Below are 21,994 nucleotides of genomic sequence, written 5' to 3'. Positions count from 1 at the left end.
TTGGGTCATATGTTCTTAAAAAAGACAAGAAATTAGGACATCCAATAATAGCTTGCTTTACACCTTACTGTAAGAAGAGTGGTGAACATTTGCGTAGTACTGACGCAGTCTAATCTCTGGGAATATTTGTTTATCCAACTCCACCACTGGATTCATCATAAATAACTTGTGCAGAGGGGTAAGGTTCACAATCTTTCCATGAATAAACATATTAAAGGTGCACTATGTAGTTTTGGGGAGGACATTTTAATCAGAAGACAAAGATCTTCTTTTTTATATACATAAATGAACTAAATAAACAAACTTTCTTTGTTTTCATGACTGAATAAACTGAATAGGCAAACTGACCATAAAGGACTGCTAGATATCATACTGTTTTACTTTGTTTACATGTGGCGGACCCTGCCACTTTTCTAGCTTCAAACAGTGTTCTGGGGACCTTATTTTCCTCTGAGAACAGCTTGTTTGTTCACTTAGGGGAAAGATAAATATTTCTGAGTTTGTATTATTACTTAATTAATATTGTAAATATTAAAATTCTGTGCTTGAATTTCTTCTTCAGAACTACACAGTGCTCCTTTAAGGAAAAACGTGCGTGAGGAAAACCTAATAGTCAGAGAGACAGCAATCTTGGCCTATTGGCCTATTTCGTGAATGAGACAGAGGGTGTCTGCAATGTGAATTTAGACTTTGTACCTATATTTATTAGTGTTTCCTTGTCCACTAATTACAGAGTGAGGAGACTGTTTGCAAACTCAAAATGACCACACACAGCATAAAAACAAACCTTTCAAGATCCATTTATTTGAGTTGATACAGTACTACAGAGGCATTGTGTTGAGTAGAAATACACCCCGATGGATGAATTAAGACATTTTTACAGGATTTCAGGAACTGCTATTGAATTTGTCACTTTTTAAAAAAAAAACACGCTTGGCCACTGCATTTACGATGAGATGATACCACTCTATTTGGAACAAACAAGTCATATTTTTGTGTGCAGTCCGTCTGAGCAAAACACACACAGTCCGAAGCGGGCCGAAGCATGAACAGGGAGTATTTTGAGAACAAATTAAATGGCTTGATCACCAATAAATACACGTATAAAAACACATTGATAGTAATTTTTCATTATCAAAAAAAAAAAAAAGTTCATAAAAGATACCAAAGGCACACAACTTAATCCACCTTGGCAGTCCAGGATCACCAACAGACAAAAAAGAAAAAATCAAATAAAACCAAAACTGTGGCGATAGCCAACAATAGTATTGAGCCATAACAAAAAATAATACTTAAATAACATAATAATACCAAATTATTATTATTGTCATAACAATATCCAGTCAAGTTTTCCTATGATTAGACTTTCTGCTAACTAACAGATATGCACCACTTATTCCAGTTTGGCAGCGTTAAAGTTTCATCATCAGATTCTTTCCATTGCTTTATTTCCTTTTTCAACTGGTGTTGTTCCAGCAGTGTGGAGCTCCCCTGCTTTGGTAGAGGTGGAAATGCAATTCTCATAGAGTCAGCTGTTGATGCATTAGTGGATATTCTTGCATTTTGCCCTGTTTCAATTCATTTGTAAGAGCTGGTTTTGCCATTTGGAGGTTGTTTCTGGCTTTGTATCAAAACAGGGGAAAGCTGACACTACACCAATTTCAGATCAAACGTGTCTGCTTCTGGAGAGAAATTCGAATACTTCAAGGAAGGAAGTATTTTTTCTGCCATAACATAAAGCAATATTAAGTTTCTTATATTTTGGAAAATCAAAAACAGAGGCATAATAAAACAAAATACTAACATAGTATAATTTTCTCACTGTAAATCCAGTTGACAATAAAATGCAATACAAAAGGCAATAAAATGCAATATAATACGCGACGGGTCTTTCATTTGAATCCATACCCAGGACCTTTCCTTCACACGAGAGGGAAACATTCCACATGTGATCTATTTCCTCTGGGTCATCTACTGCGATGGTTTTCCATCCACATCATTTGATATTTTGGATGATGTCAGTCAACCGCTCTTCCACTTTTCTGCTGCTGTTGAACACACTTTCAAAGGCCATAGAGAACCCACAGGACACACTCTGACCGACCCTGCAGACAAGCTGTATCAACAGCCTCTGGCATCTCAAATAAAAACTCAAAAAGAAAAGGAAAACAAAACACGAGGCAGAGCCAATGTTGGGATGATTTCATTCACCGATGGGGATTCCCTAAATCCAAAAGACTCTCATTAGTCCCCGACCTATCCATTCCCCTGAATCATGTCAAAACCTCATCACATCTTTGGTATTCAACAAAAAACTTTCCATCTACTCTTTCTACTCACTTTCTTTACTTTCACTAATCTACATTACAATTCCTTCAAAACACTAACTCCTCGACCTTTCCAGCAGGAAAGTCCTCTCTAATCTCATCGTCTTTTCATGCATCGACTTCTTCACACTCTTTTCTTCTCCCTCTAGCTATAAATCTCGACACGCCGCCTCTTTCTTACTGTCAAATGAAAACAATAGCTGGCTAATTGTGCTTCGTTGACATAATGGACTAGTATACACAGCTGGAGGGCTGAGCACGGACCGCAGCTCCCACCTGTGCTGAGTCGGGGCTGGGGCTGATAGAGATCTCCAGCACCAACACGTCTCAAGCCTTTGTCTGAGGAATTTGCTGTGTCATCAGCAGGCTAAAACAAACCACCTTACTTGGCTTTTTTGAAGAGCTTTGGGTAAAATATTAACTTGTCTGACAATGGAAACGTTACGCGTCTTTGGCTAAAAACAAAACAAAAAAAAAACTGAATCTCTCACTAAACAGCCTGTTTTACCAGGTAGCCTCGAAAACGTGAAACAACCGAGGTTTAAGAGAGCCAGGGACATTCCAGGACTGTGAGATGGTGTCTGCGCCATCTCCCCTTCGCTAAATGTCCCGCTAGGTGAGTCCCTCCAGACCTCGGGCGCTGCCAGCAAATCTGTGCTCACCCGAGCCACCTAAACTGCTGACAAACCAAACTATGGGCTTGAACACTGACAAAGAACACAGAGGAGGAGGGTCTGTGGATCCTGGCATATCTGTGTGTGATTCTACTTGTGGAAGGAACGGGAGGGAGCAGACGAGACTGTTTGATCTCGACCGTCTGAGATCAACCTTAAAACAAGTACAGCTAGTCGGCTGTGTGCTGAAGGCCCTGGGTCTCTCCACATTCACAAATGTTTAAAACAAATAAAAGCACAACTGGTGACAGGTTGGCCTGGCTTTTCCCTCCACTTTAAGGAAATGACATACATAATTTTTATTATGAATCAAAAAAGGCACTTCCTACATATTCCCTAGTATCATACACATATATAGGACATACGCTTTTATGAAGGTATATTTGCCTGCGTGTTTTACAAGCGCAGACGTTCTTATATATGCTGAGTATATATATGTTTCTCATCACTGAGGAATTATATATGTCAGATCCACACAAAGAGTTGGACACAAGGAGCTTTGAACTCTTCCAGTAACAGCCAGCGCCCACCAGTTACAACTAAAAGCTACGGAAACATTAATAAATAATCAGCAATGTCAGTTATTTTTGGAACAAGACCCTGGTTTGTTTCGTGTTTTTTTTTTTTTTTCTAAAGGAAGTAAAGATCACAACAGCATTTGCTCTGTGTGAGTTTTAAGGTGCTTTTGTAAACTCAAACTCAAAATGGGTGGTGTACAAGGAGAGCCAACCAGTTTCTGGTTGCTGCGTTTGTGATTCTAACTTGCCTTCTTGCTGAATATGTAAACATGTTGAACACAGCAATGTCTATGGGCGGGCCGGGAAAGCAGACTGGGTGGCATTCTCTCGTGCCAGCTCCTTCTCTCCCTTGTTCACAAAACCTTAGCTAAATTTCCTCCGGCCAGAGAAGTGCACCTAAGTGTGTACATCTGTGTGTGTACGTGTGTGTGGACACATAATTTCCATCAAGATTTCACCCCCATTTGGAAAACCACAACTCCCCAAAAGGTGTATCCCAGTAACACACTGGTCGTTTAAAGCCACCCATAGACATCTGTTCACACACACACACGAACACACACAAACACACACACAGTCATGTTCAATTCCATCAGCTTCTTCTCTCTCCGCCACCTATTTGTTAGGTGAGGTTGCTGCTGATGTCCAGGGCTTGCTGGTACACCTGAGTCATGTCCTCCAGGTCCCCCAGCAAGGAGAAGCTGCCATTGTCCCCCGGGGAGCCTTTCGTTTTGGGGCCACGGCTGAACTTGGGTCCCTGGTGAGGCGGGGCAGCCTGGAAGCCCTTGAAGTTGGCGAGCTGCAGCAGATTTTCAGCCGAGACGCAGGCCCTGATGTTTGGGCGGAGGTGGGGGGTGGAGGGATGCCACTCAGCCCCACTGAGGGAGGTGGGTGACAGGGACAGGACAGAGCTGTCCTCCCCGACGATGCTGGAGGGCCGACTCTGACTGCGGGACAGACCAGAGTCAGTTGGAGGAGGAGGCTCGCCAAGGACTCCAGCCACCGCTGCCGCTGAAGGAGGCCCGCTGTAGGTGGAGTACTTGCCGTTCCGCTTCAAGATGCCCTTTCTCCCCATCACTCTCTTCGGTGGGGAGGTCGCTAGCAGAGACATACTGGCACCTCCTAAAAGCTCGGAGGACTCGCTGCGCTCTGGTGAGGAGTAGTACCCTGATTCCCGCTGTTGGTTGTTCTTCAAGATGCCTTTCTTGGGCAGAGAGGGCACCATCTTAGCTGGCGAGCCCTCTCCTAGACTTGGCTCCTCCTCCTCCCGATCTGGGCTCGAGGCTTCCTGTCCAACTTCGGCCTGCTGAGGCAGCGCCACCTGGCCCAACTCCACCTCTTCCAGATTGGCCGACTGCTGCTCCTCAGTAACCCTGGTCTTCAGGATCCCCTTGGGTCTCTTTAGACCCGGCTTGTCCTCTGCTCCACAGTGGGTCTGTCCCGCCTCCACATTTTCCTTCTTGGACTTTTTGGGCCTCTGGCGCAGCAGCTGGGGCATGGCTGCAGCTTTGGCTCCAGAACCACGTGGCTCAGTGCGGTTCTGCCAGTCGATGAAGCGGGCCAGCATGGGCGAGCCTCCATGATCGTGTTGGGTCTCGCAGTCACACACACTGTTTTTCCAGCCCCAGTTTACCCACCAGTGGTTGGCTATGTCCTCCACTGTGGCCCGGCGTTCAGGGTTCACCATCAGCATCCAGCGAATCAGTCCACGGGCATCTAGCAGGACACAGAACAGGGACAATCTGTAAACTATCTCATACAACTCAATAATATAAAATACATGCTATAACAGACTACTGGAGGTCGAGGCTGTCCTAATTCATAACTGTGAAACCGGCTGTGGTTGATGTGGGTTTTCTTGAAACAATAGAATAGTTGATGATAAAATTGTTTCTGACATCCTAGATTTTTTTTTTTGTATGTTTTTTTAGATCAGTTCCATTTATTCAATTTGAAGTCTTTGAAAAAACAACCACAGTGCTTTTGTTTCCTAACTAAAAGTATTAGCCACTAAATAGTTGAAATGATTATTTCTCCATTGATCTTTATAAACCGCAGCAATGCATCCTCAGTTAAATAACGCAATAAAATTCACACCATATGAATGTCTTTGCCGGTAAATTACATTCAGAACTCAATAAAAAAAACTAACTATTTTCACATTGAAGTTTGCATTCCAGTTCCTGCCATAAAGCTGAGTATTTGAACACTTTAGATAAATAAAACATGTAAAATTTTGTGGCTCAGCTGATGTTAGTGAGTTTCTTGATAATGTCTGGACAAAAAGGCCATTGAGCATCATACAGAATGGATGGGGCAGATTCTAATAAGGTGTACACCAACACTACTCTGATCCGTATTCCATTCAGCAGTTTATGGGCCAACATCTCAAAGACTTTCAAGTATTTTCTGGAGTTAACATAAAGAAGCGAGTCCTGTACACTTTATAGACAGAAAGTCAGGGGTCATTGGTTTCCCTTTCAGGCAAGTGGTGCACCCTTCTGACTCTATTTGTGGTCCGGCTGAACTAGATTTGCTAAGTATAGTTTACGACATAGATTTATAAAGGGAACTGGGATCAAGTGTATTTCCCCAGCATCATGAGAAGGCAGTAGATAAACAGAGTGTCCTGCAGTACCTGAAGACTGAGTGGGTTCTTTGTACTCGCCGTTGCTAATCTGGCGAATGAGGTTCCTGTGGTCTCCTCCATCGAATGGCATGGTCCCGTAGACCAGGGTATACAGCAGCACCCCCAGAGCCCAGCTGTCCACCTGGTGACGGCAAAAAAATGGTCACAAAACAGCTCATTCAGCGATCAAATGAGACATCTGATAGATAAACAAAAAGTTGAGGTGTGTTTCATCTGGCCTTATGTAATGGAAACGCTGCCTTCCTGTTGCAGTCCTGTTCTGATTAGTGATTCATTCCATTAAAATAAGAGCTGTGTAATATGCCCAGCTCAGTTAAAACATCATTACGGACCTCTGAGTTGTGCTCTTGAGTTTACTTTGCCAATAAAAAGCACCACAATCACTTTCTTCAAACAAGAACATCTCTGTTGGAGAGACTGTGACACCGCAGCGCTTCTCCAGTGCGTCTTCAATAGAAGTAATGACAAATGCCAGTAATCTGGTGGGAAATGGCCCGTTTCCACACAGATAAATCCTCTCCTTCAACCCCCTCTCTCTCCTGCTCTGTCAGGCAGAAGCAAGCACTTTCTGACCACCAACCTAATGCAATGTGGTTTTCTAAGGAAGCGGTTACATAAGACTTTGTGTCTGGGGCATGAGGAGGTGCAGAGCCACGTGGGAAGTGGTGGGAATGAGAGGGGGTAATGAGTCCGGCAGAGATGGCAGAGTGATATCCTGGCTCCTGACGAGTCGCCGGAGACAAACAGATGACCTGTCTCAATGTGTGTTTGTGAGACAAAGAGTCAAATGTGACGTGTGTAGACTGTGGTTAAAAGGAGGATGAGATGAGATGGAATGTGCTTCTGATGGCGGTATGCTGAAGCTCTGAGACATAGTCTAGGAAGGGGAAATCAGATAGGGCCAGTTAGGGAGCTGGTGTACTTCCTCTAAGAATCTGGACCCACATCAAGAATGTTTCACTCTCCTGTTGCCGTTGGTCCATTCCCAAGGGCGAGACAGGGCACGCACTATTGTTGTGTTCTATTTTCGTTGCCTGTGTTTGCTGTAATTTGTGGCCTCACCCCAACTGAGGTTCTGTAATTTCGATTGCGATCGGACTGCTGTAGTTTTTAGCACTCTGGAGTAAATTATAGTGAATTACGCTAAATTGAACGGTTGAAGTTGAATATCTAAAAATGCGAGTTTTTTTCCTCCCGCTGTTGCTTTGTTTTGTGTAACTTATGCAATTTCAAAGACAACGCCCTTCACAATGACTCTGGAATGGCTAGATATGCGGCTTCGGGGAGACATTTTCACTCTTTGTTTCACCAAAACTATTCGACTTTGACCATAAGCGTCTTTTTGAGGTTGTGGAGCTCATTCTGATCCCATTAAGATGATGAGAAAGTGAGCGAAAACTATCCTCCAGTTCCTCACTTCAAAGGACCACGGCATTGTAGGAAGGGGAGGGACGCAGACGGTATCTGTGGCCCTGCTGGGGAGCTGCAAGTGAGACCTCCCTTTGACTGGAGACTAATAGTAATCCCATCAAAGAGACAAAAAAAATAAAGCCTATCCACCCCTTTGTGTATGCGACGATGATAATCACTGGTGATATAATAATGATTAAAAAAAACTTCGCACCACATTTAACAGCAAAGGAGGACAATAATGATGATGATGATGGAAGCATAAAAAGGAAACCATGTCCTGAATATTAAAGGAGAACTTCGGTCGATTTAAACACGCAGCTTCATTGCTCAAGCTACCCTTGACTTGCCGAAGACGCGAACAAATTTGGTCCAGCCATTACAGAGCTCCGTGAACGGAGATGTAGCATTGAACGCTAACAGCATGGGGTCAGAACTTTGCACTGTGTTTTAAGCGTCTTAACATGCTCCACATCTCACACCAAAAGTTATGCAACATCAGCAGACACCTTAGCTCACAGCACTGTAGCGTGTATGACTCAAAATGAATAAAAAAGTAGTTAAAATAGTGTGTTTGTGCAAGCAGCTACTTACCTGTTTGTTGACATCTGCGTGTTCCGGTAGCTAGACCAAACTAGCATATCCATCGAGTGTGCACTTAACAGGCTTAACAGGCTATTGTAAGGCTCATGGCTCATGACAGGCTGTAACATGGACATGTACATTATGAACATAAATACGAAAATGCTGGATTACGTTTCCGTCTCCGCCAGTGAGGGAGTAAGTGCAGGCTCGACGTATTGACTAGTTTGGTCTAGCTACCGGAAGACACGGATGTCAACAAACAGGTTAGTAGCTCCTTGCACAAACATACTGTTTTAACTACTTTTTTATTCAGTTTGAGTCATACACGCTACAGTGCGGTGTGCTAAGGTGTCTAATGATGTTGCATAACTTTCGGTGTGAGATGTGGAGCATGTTAAGATGCTTAAAACACAGTGTAAAGTTCTGACCCCATGCTGTTAGCGTTCAATGCTAAGTCTCCGTTCAAGGAGCTCTGTAATGGCTGGACCAAATTTGTTCGCGTCTTCGGTACTGGCAAGTCAAGGGTAGCTTGAGCAATGAAGCTGCATGTTTAAATCGACCGAAGTTCTCCTTTAAGTTCACACACAAACAGATGTGGTTTCAGTCATTGTCATGTTCTGGTTCACTGGGTCTCACCTCTGGGCCACGGTACGGTCTCCCATTGACGATCTCTGGTGAAGCGTAGAGCGGGCTGCCGCAGAAGGTTTGCAGAAGCTTGTCCTTATGGTAGAGGTTGGACAGCCCGAAGTCAGCAATCTGTGGAAACAGAGGTGAAAATGTCAACAAACAAAAAAAAGGGGGAAAATGCTCTGATTTCCAATCATTTCTTTTGTCCTAACAGAAATGACAAAGAAAAGCTGCAAATCTGTACATTTAAGAAGCTGGAACAAGCAAATCAACATTTTGCCTTGACTTTTGCTTTTGCTTGAATGACTAAAAAAGGTTAAAGGATAATCAAACTATTTGCCGATTCATTTTCTTATGATCAACTAACTGACTGATCGACTATCTGTTGCAGCTTTGCATTAATCAAAAAAATCATTTGAATTCAGGTTTTATAGCCCTGCAGCACAAATCAAGGGGCAAAACTTACCTTAATATTACAGTTTTCATCCAGTAGCACATTTTCCAGTTTCAGATCCCTGTGCACCACTCCATTCTGAAAGACAATCAGAAAAAAAAAACTAACTAATGATTGGTTCATCTATCGGTGTGTTATTCATCTATCCAAGTACTGAACAGTCCGTTGTATTAAGAGATGATTTACTCCGACAAAGCTAGCACGCGGCTCTCGGGGGAAATCAATGCAGCCTGTTGGTCTAGTACTCTTTAATTGGTCTTGTCCCCTCTGGGGTCTTTATGCTGACATCTGCTGCCATTTTCCTTTTCAAACCGACTCACATGTGTCAAATAAACATGAGCCTGTAATTACCAGCCTGTATGAATGATGTTCTCACAACATCTCAGGATTAAAAAACAACTTTGCCGTTAATGCTCGGGTTTAAAAAAAAATCACCCTGGAATTAACATGTGGTATGCAGACAGACAGCACCCAGCCTAGATGTGGAGGAGTGACTTCACCCATCAACCCCCCACCTCGAGGGTTGCGTTCTGCATTGAATCGCTCATTGGTGACTGCCTGGCAGGAAGCTTGTGTTCACGTGACCCTGATTGGTGGATACAAGGAAGAAATGTTTGCTTGCTTGTTGTGTCAGTGACTCACACCACCCCACCCGGCGGGAGGTAGTGCTTGGTAGTGATGATTCATCATTCATGGCTGTCTGGGACTCTCCTATCTGAGGCATCATGACATCATCTCTATCTACAGCTGGGATGAGCATGACAAGAGGGGAGCCCATCCAAACAAGCCCTGGGACCTTGGGGGTTTTAGAAGGGAGTTAGCGAGGTGTGGAACATGGGTTGAAGTGGGTGCGGCTGGGGCTGAATCTCTGGGGAGGGGCTCCGGGGGTATCTCGGGACATCCATCAGCGTGTCAACAGATGAGGAAAGAATTAATGCCTAGCCTGTTTGGTGCTCTGTAATCGGAGCGTAAGCCTGAATTAAACTGGCCTGTGTTTCATCTTCACTCAGAAACAGATGACTCCCTGAAACCAGCACGCCAAGAAAAGCATACTGTGTAGGGCCTGCAGATTAACTGGCTGGAAGGCTGACTTTGGAGAAGCATGGTTAATGTTACAAAGAGCACGCTTCGGCTTGGAAAACAAAATCTGGGTGTGCGTGTGTGTGAGAGAGACAAAGAGGGATTTAAGGTGACCAAAAAAAAAAAACACATATGCTCATCGATATGGTATGGGTTTTCTCACCTTGTGGCAGTGGTGCACGGCGGAGACTATCTGTCTGAAGAAGTGTCGCGTCTCCCGCTCGCTCAGGCGGCGGCGCTCGCTGATGTAGTCATACAGCTCGCCCTTGCTGGCATACTCCATCACAATCACGATCTTGTCCTTGTTCTCAAACACTGAGAAACGATAAGAAAACAATTGAACATTTTTCAGGAAAACATGACAGCGAGAGAGACGGGAGGACACCTTATAAGGTCAATCCAGGTTCATTCTGTCATGTTAAAATCACAAATGGACACTGTTATGCAAAAAAACAACAAAAAAACGGCAAAATAGTTCACCCCCCTTCAGTTTTGGATCAGGAGTCCAAATTCCAGAGAAGCATATTGCATCGCTACACTTTCTCGTAGGGTTACATCACCCGAACCCCACCTCGTGTGTCTGGCTCCTCTACAACATTGCAGGGAGGGGTTTGTTAACTCAATCAAGCCCACTCCTCAGAGACCAGTGCGAGGGGAGCGCGGTGAAAAAAACAGAGAGAAAGCAGCAACCGAGTCAAGGAGAGTTAGCCTCACAGAAAAGAGGGCACAACGCAAGTGTCAAGCGATGCCCTTGACACATCACGCTTCAACTTCACATCACGTCAACACATTTCACAACACGCTCCCACATTCTCAGCCACTGTACAGAGTCCATCTGACTGGAAAACATTGAGCAAATTATTGTATAACAGTTTGTTATGGCGACACGGTGCAACTTCCTCTTCCTCTGGTGACCTATAACACATCTGGTGATTGGAGAAAGTAATGTTATTGCAGTTGTTTTACCATCCAGCTGCAGTCACCAAACATATCATTCTGTGTCAGTATTCAGCCTCCTGGTGTATAATTTCAACTTGGCATCATGCATCTCTCCCAGCGCCTTGGCATGAAGGGAATGAAAATGGTTATGGCAGAGAGAGAGAGAGAGAGAAGAAGGACAGAGGGAATACTGAGGAGATGACAACAACACAGTCAGCCATGTTGCTCCTTATTGTGTGGGTGGATTTTCCCACACAGCAGGGTCACCGGGGGTGAGGGCCTCTGCTTTCTGCACCCTTGAGTGAGCACCTTCATAGTTTGTCACACTACTTTCCTCACTCTCCTCCCAGGCTCCTTTTAAAGATATAATCCTCTACAAAAACACAGAGTCGTTGAGTGATGGTAATGCTCCCCAATTGTGACTGTCCGTCTGCTCGTGAAGCAACAGACGGGGATGTAAGCCAAGCATCCGCGTGGGCAGAGCAGTTCCAGCCCTCTGATTGGTGGACAGAGCTGTGACCTGGGGTGACTTTCACAGTGATCTGCTGGGGTTGTGCTTGGAGAGCCTGCTCTCAGCTTGCACTCCCTTTTACCTTTGACCCCTGGTGGTGAAGTAATTACCTGGCTTACATAACTCGGGTTTGTTACAGCTCGTTGGGTAAGCCAGCCACCACTACAGCCTCGCTGTCACTCATTGGGCTTTTGTTCACAGGTCAAGCCCTCACATCTGAGTAATTAGCACCTATTGTCCGAATGCCTGCACTGATGATGGACCACTGTTGCAAGCTTGATTAGTTGGCAGAAAGAGGAGAAATGTTAGAAACTGTGATACAGAACAATAGAGCTGCAATTACTAGACGACTCGTCCTTTAAAATAAAATTTAAGGTGCACTACGCAGCTTTGAAAAGAATCATTCAAACTCAGAATCATGATATTTCAGATATAAATAAGGTAATAATACAAACAAAAACAAAAAAATATTTTTCCCTGTAACAGAATAAATAAGTCCTCAATGGAGAAAAGGTTCACCAGAGCACTGTTTGTCAGAAACGTAGATATTAGTAAGTAAAACTGTATAAAACTGTGTTGTCCACTGAAAACTGTCAAATAATAAAGAATTAATTTTAAAGATTAGATTTATAAGATCTTCTGATTAAAATTTCTTCCTCAAAACTACATAGCGCACCTTGAATCGCAAACTCTTCTGATACTTGATGATGTTTCCAGCTTCTTAGATGTACGCCGAGCACGCCTTTCATTGTCATTTATGATAATAAGCGATGAGTCATTGGGTTTTGCACTGTTCGCTGGACAAAAGACACAATTCAAAGACGTCACTGTGGGCTGAGTGGAAAACTGTGAAGAGCATTTTTCAGATTTTTTAATTGTGAAGAAAATCATCAAGTTTCATCGATAATGAAAATGATTGTTATTTTGTAGCTCTACACAGGACTTGTGAAATACAACCGTTAACTATTCTATGAACTATATCATTGACTTACAATGTACTAATGCTATGCTACTGATAGACAATAGTTTGGTTTGGTTTAGATGTTTTATTACCGACCTTACCGTCGGTCTTTACTGGTGCCACAACAACTTCTTTGCTGCTTTGTTGCTTCCACAACAAAATATCTCCAGTTTAAAGAAACATCTAGGCTTGTGTCACTTTTTAAGAATGCAGGATAATGAGTGCCATAACAATTATGGCTCACAGCGGGGTTTATGGTTTTATGTCTGTTCTAAAGTTAGATCATCTTATTTCCCTTTTTGCTCATAAAGGAGTTATTTGATATTTTGGGAAATATACTTGCTTTTACTGTTTTTTTGCTGATACTTAGCTGAGAAGATCAGAAACACTTTACAAACTATATATCTATACAGTACGGTGCTGGCTGTAGTATCGTATTCACTGCACACACACAAGAGCGGTGTCTATCTTCTCATCTAACTTTTCACAGAAGATACTAAGAAAAGTCTATTTTCAAGAACGTCAAACTATACCTTCACTTCAGCGGTCACTACATACAGTACATGTACACACTTCTAACATTTAGGTCGTTTTTTTGCATTTACAGCATTCCTCGGGGTTGACTGTTTGTTTAAAAAGGGGGGGGACTGGGGTACTTAGTTATGCCTAAGGAGCGGAGAGCAAAATCCCTGCACAGCATGCTGATGGATGCAGAATGTGAGGGAGTGGTACAAATCCATCTTCGCTCACGCATCTGGTTCAGCTTTGCTTCACACAAGGCAGTTAGCAGGGGCTGTTGAAGAGGGTGTTGCCGGATACACAAATCTTGGGGCCTCCTATATGTCTCTAAAGCGAGGCTGGGTGGAGGCCAGGCCACAACAGTAAACGCTGGGTTTTGAGGAGAGAGAGAGAAAGAGAGCGAGGGCAACGAGTCTGGCGGAGTTGGTCGGTGTGGCAGCGGCGGCACACATTAGAACGACATACAGCCTTCCCCGAGTTTACAAAGCTTGCCGTTCTTTTTAATCATTCTCCTGCAAAACACATCAAACTCGGCTGCACCTCAGCTGACTGCTGGCACGTTCCCATGACAAACAGCGATGTTTGTCACATATTGTTGATAACGAGCCGCGGACTGTAAGTCGACAGACCAGTCTGGGCAGTGGCACACAACCGGCTGCTATTGTGCCAGGGCAGCTATCCTGAAAAGGTCATAGAAACCGTTGCTTTGTTGACACAGGCACAAAAATAGTCACGCGCAACAAATCATATGAAACCGACTCACACTGCAGCGCCTTGTGACTTTAATTGCCTGCACATAGGCCCAGACGACATTATGAGGGATGATTAATTGCAAGCAATATGTTGAAAGAATTCAATGGGAATTGTTCAACCTTTACACTTACCATTAATTCTAATCTATGTTTCTTTCAGCAAGGTTAAGGTCATTCAAAAGGATTCATATGAAAAAAGGAGGTCCCCAAGAGTAAATAAGTGAGCCATTTAAGCCTGACTGGAAGGCTTTGATATTTAGAGAGTTGCTTCCTGGGGTAGATTTAAGTTGACGTTGCTCCAGGGAAGGCTTAAGGCCTTTCCTCCCTCTGCATAGCACTGGACCAGAGTCAGACAGGGTGCAGGCCTGGGTGACTGGGGTCAATCCTGTGTCTCCCTAGCTAAACACACAATGCCATGCACACAGGCTCATATGCAAAGACACACATGCACAAGTACAGTCTGGGCCCCAGCTGCAGTTGTCTCTAAGCATCAGCAGATGTCTGGCCCTGAGATCAAGACCAGAGAAGACAAGAGATGAGACCTCTTAGATGTGGGAGAGGCAATCCCTTAGAATACCACCGCTCTTACACACACAAACGTTCAACACATACACATGCGCACGCACACACACGCACGCGCGCATTCAGAGAGGTCCAGATGCACACTGTCAAAGCCATCCAAACTTTTACTGGCCCAGGCAGCCAGACGGAGCAGAGAAGATGAATAACATCCCAGAGCTGTAGTCCAGGTCTTATTATGACATCTGCATGTCATAACACGACAATCCTGCCGCTCTTCCACAAGTGCTGAGTGAGCCGAGGGAGGGGTGAGTTTTGGACATGCATGTTTTTTGTTTATGTGCGCTCAAGTCAAACGAGCGCACGGGACTCTCACCTTCATATATAGAAATGATGTGTGGGTGGCGGAGGGATGACATGATCTCGATCTCTCTGCGGATGTGAACCATGTCCTGCTCATCCTTGATCTTCTCCTTCCGAATCGACTTGATAGCCACCTGGAGGCAGAGGACAGAAGACGCCTTGATCAGATGACGTATAGAAACATAGACTATAGGGTTTTTAAAGCAATTGAAGCCTTGAAAGTAACTGAAACAGAGGCATAGAAATGTTGACATAACTTGGAAAGGGACTTGACCAGAGAAGACTAAAGGACGACAGATATAACTCACATTCTTTATCTTATCAGTGAACTTTACAGAGGACCTGTCTCTTTACTGTACACCACGTGACGTCTGCCTGTCTGAAAAACATGTGAGGCAACTCAGTCCGTACTGCTACAGGTTCTTTCACTTATAAACTCTGTGCACTTCATCAACCTCATGTACATCTGCTCTCAGGAGCTCTACAGGGCCTCTCTATCACCCTTTGAGCTCATCATCACCAGGCCCTTTTTCTTTTCTCGACATCCACAGCCAGATGACTCAAGAAGGTGGAGGTGGTGTCATCTTTGTCTCACACTGTGTAATTTACCTCGACCTCTTTTCTGTACGAACTAAAATGACGGGGCTCTCTTTGTGCTCCCTTTGAGGAAAACAACCTGACACGTGGTGCCATAATGGAAGGCTTGCTTTGACTCCTTCAGGGCCTGGGCCTGCATTTAACCAGGCATTAGTCAGTGTTTGGGCTGGGTTCCTTATCTGCGCCTCCAACCCGTCTCTAACAGAGAGATCAGAAGTCAGATTCCCACGGGGAAACAGGGGGGTTTCCATGGCAACTTTCTGAAAGCAGCTGCTGTTGAAAAAAAACAGATTTTATAGCTAGTACACAGCGCTGCTATCATGCCTGTAATGACAATGTTCATGTTTGCAGGTTTATATTAAACATCTTAGTTTAGCGTCTTGCATGCAGCTGAGGCTGATGGGAATGTCATAAGATTTGCAGATGTTTAGTCATAAAAGTCTTAAAAAAGTGTTGCATCTTGGCCTGATGATGGCACCAGAGGAAAAGTTCAAAGTTGCTGCAGTTCATCTAGTCGGAGCGATGAATATCTGTTCTACATTTCCATTCCATTGAATAGTTGTGGAGATATTTCTCTCAAAACCACAAATGTGAACCACATGGTGGTGCAAGGAATAACCAAAGTGAGTAGGCTTCATCCTCTGGACACTGAACGAGCCTGAGATTTGAGATTGGGCTGCAAGTCTATAAAATGTCTTTAAATAGCTTTTGTTGTCAATCCAATCAAGTCCAAAACCCAAAGACTCCTCATTTATGATCCAAAATGTCAAAGAAAACCAGCAAATCCTCAGAATTAAGGAGCTGGAACCAGGAAATGCTAAACAATTTTTGCTTGAGCAATGACTGAAACGATTAATCGGTTGTCAAAACAGTTGGCGATTACTCTTCTTTCGATCCAGCAAATCGATTAATTGACTAATCATTGCAATAGTTGTTGGAATATTTCAGTCCGCACCAAAATGGATGGACCAACCATCACAAGTATCCTGAAAAAGAGGCGCGCAAGGTGTTAAATATTCATGGTGTCTGAAGGAAGGGCAGGGAGGCACCGAGGTCAGCTTGCTCCTCCATAAATCACACGTCAGCGCTCACCTTCACAGCCGCGTTTCCTTCCATGTCAAAAACTCCTTGAGAAGTCATTAAATCATTACCCACTCTCTTATTTTTAGTCATTCTGATTAACAGCTAATGGCCTACTTTAAAAAAAAAGAAGAAAAAGCTGGCCTGCTGGGAGTTTTATGGAGGGATCAGTAGAACGGGCAGGAGTCGAGGAAGTGATTCACTCTACTTCCCTTGCCAACAGGCCTGCTGTAGGGCGTTCAGCAGTCAACAACTCCACTTGATTTGAGAGATTCTTCGCTGTGACATTGCCACCGGGGTACGGGTTCCGCCGCAACTGGATACATTCAAACCTCTAGCCTTGCACTCCTTAAATGAGAGGTTAGCGGCCTCCTCCAAATAAACCAATCGAGAGTACACAGTCTAGCACATGTCACTATAATTGTAGCCTAAACATTCTGGATTGAGTCCCTGGTTTGGCTTTGATCAGGCCGGTATAGAGTCTGTTTGCTCTGAATTCTGTTAGTTTAAACTTTTGTCCTCTCCTTGCCGAGCAGTAGTATTCTGAGGAGCCCGGCTTTATTTCATGCAGCGCAAACCGCAGGCAGTAGTGAGTGCCAAGCTAATTACCGTGTACATCAATAAAAATAGCCCCAAACCGGAATAGTTCCCTTCCAGAGCGTGGCCTTGATTACATAGAATTTAAAGAAACGATACCCTAATAAACAAGATGGGGTGCAGGGGGTCCACACGCTGCATCTATAATTGGTCAAAGTTGGTTGTGTCTTAACGCCGACTTTTTCCCTTACCTCATCAGATTCATCAACATTTTACCGCTGATCCCCAAAATGTGAGGAACTTCAACGTTCAGAATGCATGAGTCACCTTCCTGGATTTAATGTCAGGAATTCATTAACCTAGGCAACAACTGACAGAGTGCCAACGAAAACAACACGCACGCAGGCAAATAAACTTTCTCCTGCAAGGGTGATAATCAAACTTTAACAGCCGCGATCTTAATTCCTAGCTGAACGCTGAACTTCGCTGAATGAGCCAGCTCTCCCACACCAAGCTTGAGACAAAGCCAGGTATCTCTTGTGTATCTCCTCATGTTCCCCTGCCCTGACCCCGATGTGGATCATTAAACAGGACTGCAGATCAGCCACTTGCCAGCTGGCCTGGCTGGCTGACACAGCTACGCTTGTCCTTAAGTGGATCCCTATTACTGTCACTCACAGTAAACAGGCATCGCACTACTGCCCACGCCGGCCCCTGCCAGGTATGGGGTCGGCCTCGTCTGGACTCCCCCCCGCGCTCATTCGCAACACACAGCTTGTTTGAAGTGAAAGTCCATGTTTTGCTTCACTGGAGCCTGACATCTTCTTGCGTTTTCTCAGGCCATTAAAATAGATGAAGTATTCATCACAAGTTCACCCTTCCCTGCCTGTTCTAAAGATCATGATCATCTGTTGTGGCGAGTGAGCGTGTGTGTGTGTGTGCGTGCGTGTGTGTGTGTGTGTGTGTGTGTCTGTGTCTGACTCAGAGTTAGGATGGGAGGGGGGAGAAAGAGAGAGTGAGTGGGAGGAAGAGGCCCGTCAGTTTTCCAGAGAACTATATTCTCAAACTCAGCCAGGAATCATAATACCTCATCAGCGGCACCACATATAGCAGAGGAATGTCCGTGTTTTCCCCTCTCACGTACCTCTCCAGTGAATCCATTGTTGGGGGGTGATGTAATCTGGTGCTTTAAGCTCATATTAATATGACTCTCTAACCCCGTTAACTAAGGCTGCCCCTCTCTCTTGTTATGGTGGTGGGCTTTCCCTGTGTCTCTGTGCTAACTTACCACCCCCTCCTGTCTGTGATGGATCCCCCATACAGGATATTAACCTTCCCCTCCAATCTCATTTCCTGCTGTGGATGGCCTTTCATGTGTCACTGCCCATTTTAGGCCCCACTGTCACCGCAACTTTTTTTCTCTCTCTCCGTTGTCATTTAGATATCACGCAGTCTCTCTCTCACGAGTGTGCAAACATGAAACGCATCTCCGAGAGGCGTGCACAAACACACAGGCTTTTTGCATGTGTCACGTATCCTAACTATGGCTCCTATGATCAACTTCCCCCCCGTGTAATGTTGGGTTTCCACCGAGCCGCCGAGCAGCGCAACATATAGCTTGGCAGATTAAAGCAGACAGTCGCTCAGTTCCACTTTTGCTGACACACTGAGTGTGCCCACATCAAATCAATCTTCCTCAAGTGCCTTCAGCTCGCCCCACACGTGCACACATGCACAAAAACTTCCTCGGTCTTTGCTCTCTCTCTCTCTGCTCTTCTCATTTGGTCCGTGGAACCAAACAGGAGAAAAAGCACAGGGAGTCAGGGTGATTGCATAACAGTCTCACCGCACTGCTGTATCTGCCATATGGACACGAGGGACCACCTTCGGGGTCAGAGGTCAAGTACACTCCAGCAACGCAGTGCCAGACACACGTGGCCCGTGAGGTGGCTGCCCGGCCCGTCACGCTCTCTCTCCGTCTGTCTGTTTTCTGCTGGTGCTCCGTATGCCGAGGCGTTGATTCTCAAAGGATTTCCCTAAGATATACAAACGCCCACAGTGGTGCAGGGAAGTGCTATACTTTACTGACATGCTATTTTAAGTCTGAACGTGGCGCCGAGGACTTTGCAGCAGGTTTAGGGGAAAAGGAAGAGTTCTGACCTACAAGGAATTATTGAATGCTGACAGACGATTCTTACAGTTTGTCCAGCAGCTTTATATCAGTGAGGTGAGGCGAGGTAACAGGGACACCTCTCTGTGTAGGATTTATTGGACTGCATTAGTTTTACTTCGGTGTACCTAATAAATGGCCTCTGTGCGCAAGGTTTGGCTGTATTCATGCGCTTCCTAAAATATATTTGTAGGCCATTTTGAACATAAGTGCAAGCAGGATTTGATTTGAAGCGCGATTGGAGAGACACTACAAATGTAAGCACACGTAGACCTCATTCAGCGAAATAAGCCTTCAATAAATTGCCCAGTACTAACTACTTGAGCCAATTTGAGTAATCTTAGGGAAGCAGTACATCAAACTCGCTCATGTCCAACGCTAGCGAAAGCATTATGCTTCACATTAGCGCTGCTACCATGGTAATAATAAATCGGAAAACATACTGACGAAAAGGACAAAGAGCCAAGTGGGACAGGCCAAGAGAGAGTAAGCCCTGCTGGAGAGGCTTTACGGTCCCCCTATCAAGCATGCATTCGCCAGGAGCTATGAAACCGTTGGGGGGGGGGGCTTGTTGACCTATGCTAAAGTTTCCCCCTGGCATTCGCAGTGCATGGAAAGTTCCTCATGTCCTGCCAGAACAGGCTCAGGGGTCAGATTTTGCCACATGCACGTGAAATTATTTAGAGAGACGTGCTGGTTCTGCACGGTCACGACAGCAAACGGCTGTTTATGATGGCGTAGACAATCAACAACCTTTTTTTGTTTTTAAGAAAGAAAGAGAAAGTGGTTCAAAGCAAGTGACACTGACACTCAAACACGTCAAAACAAAACCGAAAGGGTGTAAAAAAATTCTCAAACATTACACAAGAGAGTGAGTGGGCCCTGGTGTTTTAATCTCTGGGGGGCTGTTAGTTGTTTTTCAGAGATGCTTGCTTTTGCTGGGATCACTGAAGTCAAATTAGTCAGTCAGTGGCCGGATTTGCACTCCAGCATCCGGTCGTGAGGCCCCGCATAGGACAGGTCGTGTGCAGCCACAGCTCCCCGGCCCCCATGGGCCCTTTGGAGCAAGTGGGGGGGGGGGGATTCCCAGGGGGGAGGACGTGCATGTGTTTGTACTACAGATACATGCCCGTCTATGAAGCGTGTGTACGCACTTAAGAAAAAAAAGCACCCTGACAGATGTTGACAGCTGCTCGGTGGCTCACCTCTCTTCCGGAGTGCCGCTCGATGGCCTTCTTGACTTTGCCGTAGGTGCCTCTTCCCAGCGTCTCCAGCAGCTCGTAGCGGTGCTTCAGGTTATGCTTGTGGTGGTGTTTCTTCACGCCGGAGTTCCTCCGCCCATCGCTGCTCGCCGGGGTCTCTTCGGGTGAGTTGCCGGCGTGCAGGGATGGCTGCGGAGCCGGAGCTGGAGCCGGAGGGTGGAGGTCGCCCCCCGCCGGTTTCTTGCCCGCAGAGGTTTGGCCCTTCTGGGCCGCGGGCCGGGTTGCCCCCCGGTGGGGCGATAAATAAGCAGTTTCCATCTCAACGCGTTTAAACACCCTCCCCACTGTTAAATATATCAAACTACCTACCTAAAAATACAAAATCGATAATATAATACTTATAGGTCTAATAATAGTAATAATAAATAAATAAATTACAAGGAATAACGCGTAGCCTACTGGTCATATTATTATTATTATTACATGTGGAAACTAACATTTCCAGATTGTCTCGGTTGATCAATGGGCTTTGATCAAAAAAAAAAAAAAAAAAAGGAACAGAGCTGTCTCCTCCTACCTATTCATGTTATTATCGCTATATAATCAATCTACTACTGATTAGGCACAAACAGTCTAAAATGACATTATCGCTCTATAATCACCTGACACCTCACAGGATCAAATTGTATTCTAGTGCCAAATTTTTTGTGTTTTGAAAAACGTGTGTTTTCAGATGTCGACAGCAGGCAGCATGCCGAAAAGCTGAATACACCTCCCAATTTAACAACAACAACAACGACAAAAGATGTATTGGCTATAATAAATGTGCAAGCTCTATCCCAATAATAATTAAAAAAAAATTAAAAAAGACTAAAAATGAATCGGTGTGATCTCCTCACTACTCCTCAATTGCCTGGCATGGTCTATCTGTGCTTGATTCTGGCTCGTTCACCTTCTCTATAGTCGTCCTAAACGCTGCCAACATCACCGACTCACATCTAAAAGGCGAGAAAGCTGCGACGAAACCGGCGTTTAGGATGAAGATGACCCTCATTTTGTCCACGGCCCAGGTACAGCTCCCTCCATTCATCTGGACTCGGGTCTGTCGTGCGACTGCAGGCTCCGCGCAGTGGTCGATAGCGGTGGAGGTGCGCGGTGATCGGACTCGAGCTGAGACGTTTTGGATATTGCCATGGTTCGGATCGCTGCTCCCCTTCTTCTTCTTCTTCTTCTTCTTCTTCTTCTTCTTCGTTTTCTGTTTCTTCTTCTTCTCCCTTCTTCGTGTGCCCTTCTCCTTGTTTCTCCCCTTTCTCTCTCTATCCTCAACGTTGAGAGGCTGTGAATAAGGATTGCGAGAGGATCGGAGATCGGAGGCGGAGTTTACGGAGACCTCCTCCTCCTTCCCTGTCCTCTCCTCCTGCCTCCTCTCTTTGTGCTCTCGTCCCCCCTTTCTCTCTCTCTCTTTTTCTCATCACTCGTACAGTGCGTCTGCTGCTGCTCAGGGGCGTAGCTGGGGCTC

General features: G+C 45.0%; 1 protein-coding gene across 1 annotated transcript; it reads right to left on the bottom strand.

The window, feature by feature from the left end:
• Positions 1 to 784: 784 nt before the first annotated feature.
• On the bottom strand, positions 785 to 20,876 carry nuak1b (NUAK family, SNF1-like kinase, 1b). The gene is made up of 7 exons (XM_030425843.1): positions 20,479 to 20,876; positions 14,903 to 15,023; positions 10,489 to 10,640; positions 9,258 to 9,323; positions 8,801 to 8,920; positions 6,158 to 6,290; positions 785 to 5,235 (listed from the first exon to the last, which is right to left on the bottom strand). Exons 1-7 carry the CDS (start codon positions 20,791 to 20,793, stop codon positions 4,142 to 4,144), a joined length of 2,001 nt encoding a protein of 666 aa, XP_030281703.1. The 5' UTR covers positions 20,794 to 20,876; the 3' UTR covers positions 785 to 4,141.
• Positions 20,877 to 21,994: the final 1,118 nt, after the last annotated feature.

The sequence above is a fragment of the Sparus aurata genome, chromosome 8, assembly GCF_900880675.1.
Source record: "Sparus aurata chromosome 8, fSpaAur1.1, whole genome shotgun sequence".
In the NCBI taxonomy this organism is placed as follows: Eukaryota; Metazoa; Chordata; class Actinopteri; order Spariformes; family Sparidae; genus Sparus; species Sparus aurata.
This window is presented reverse-complemented; position numbering and strand designations above follow the sequence as displayed.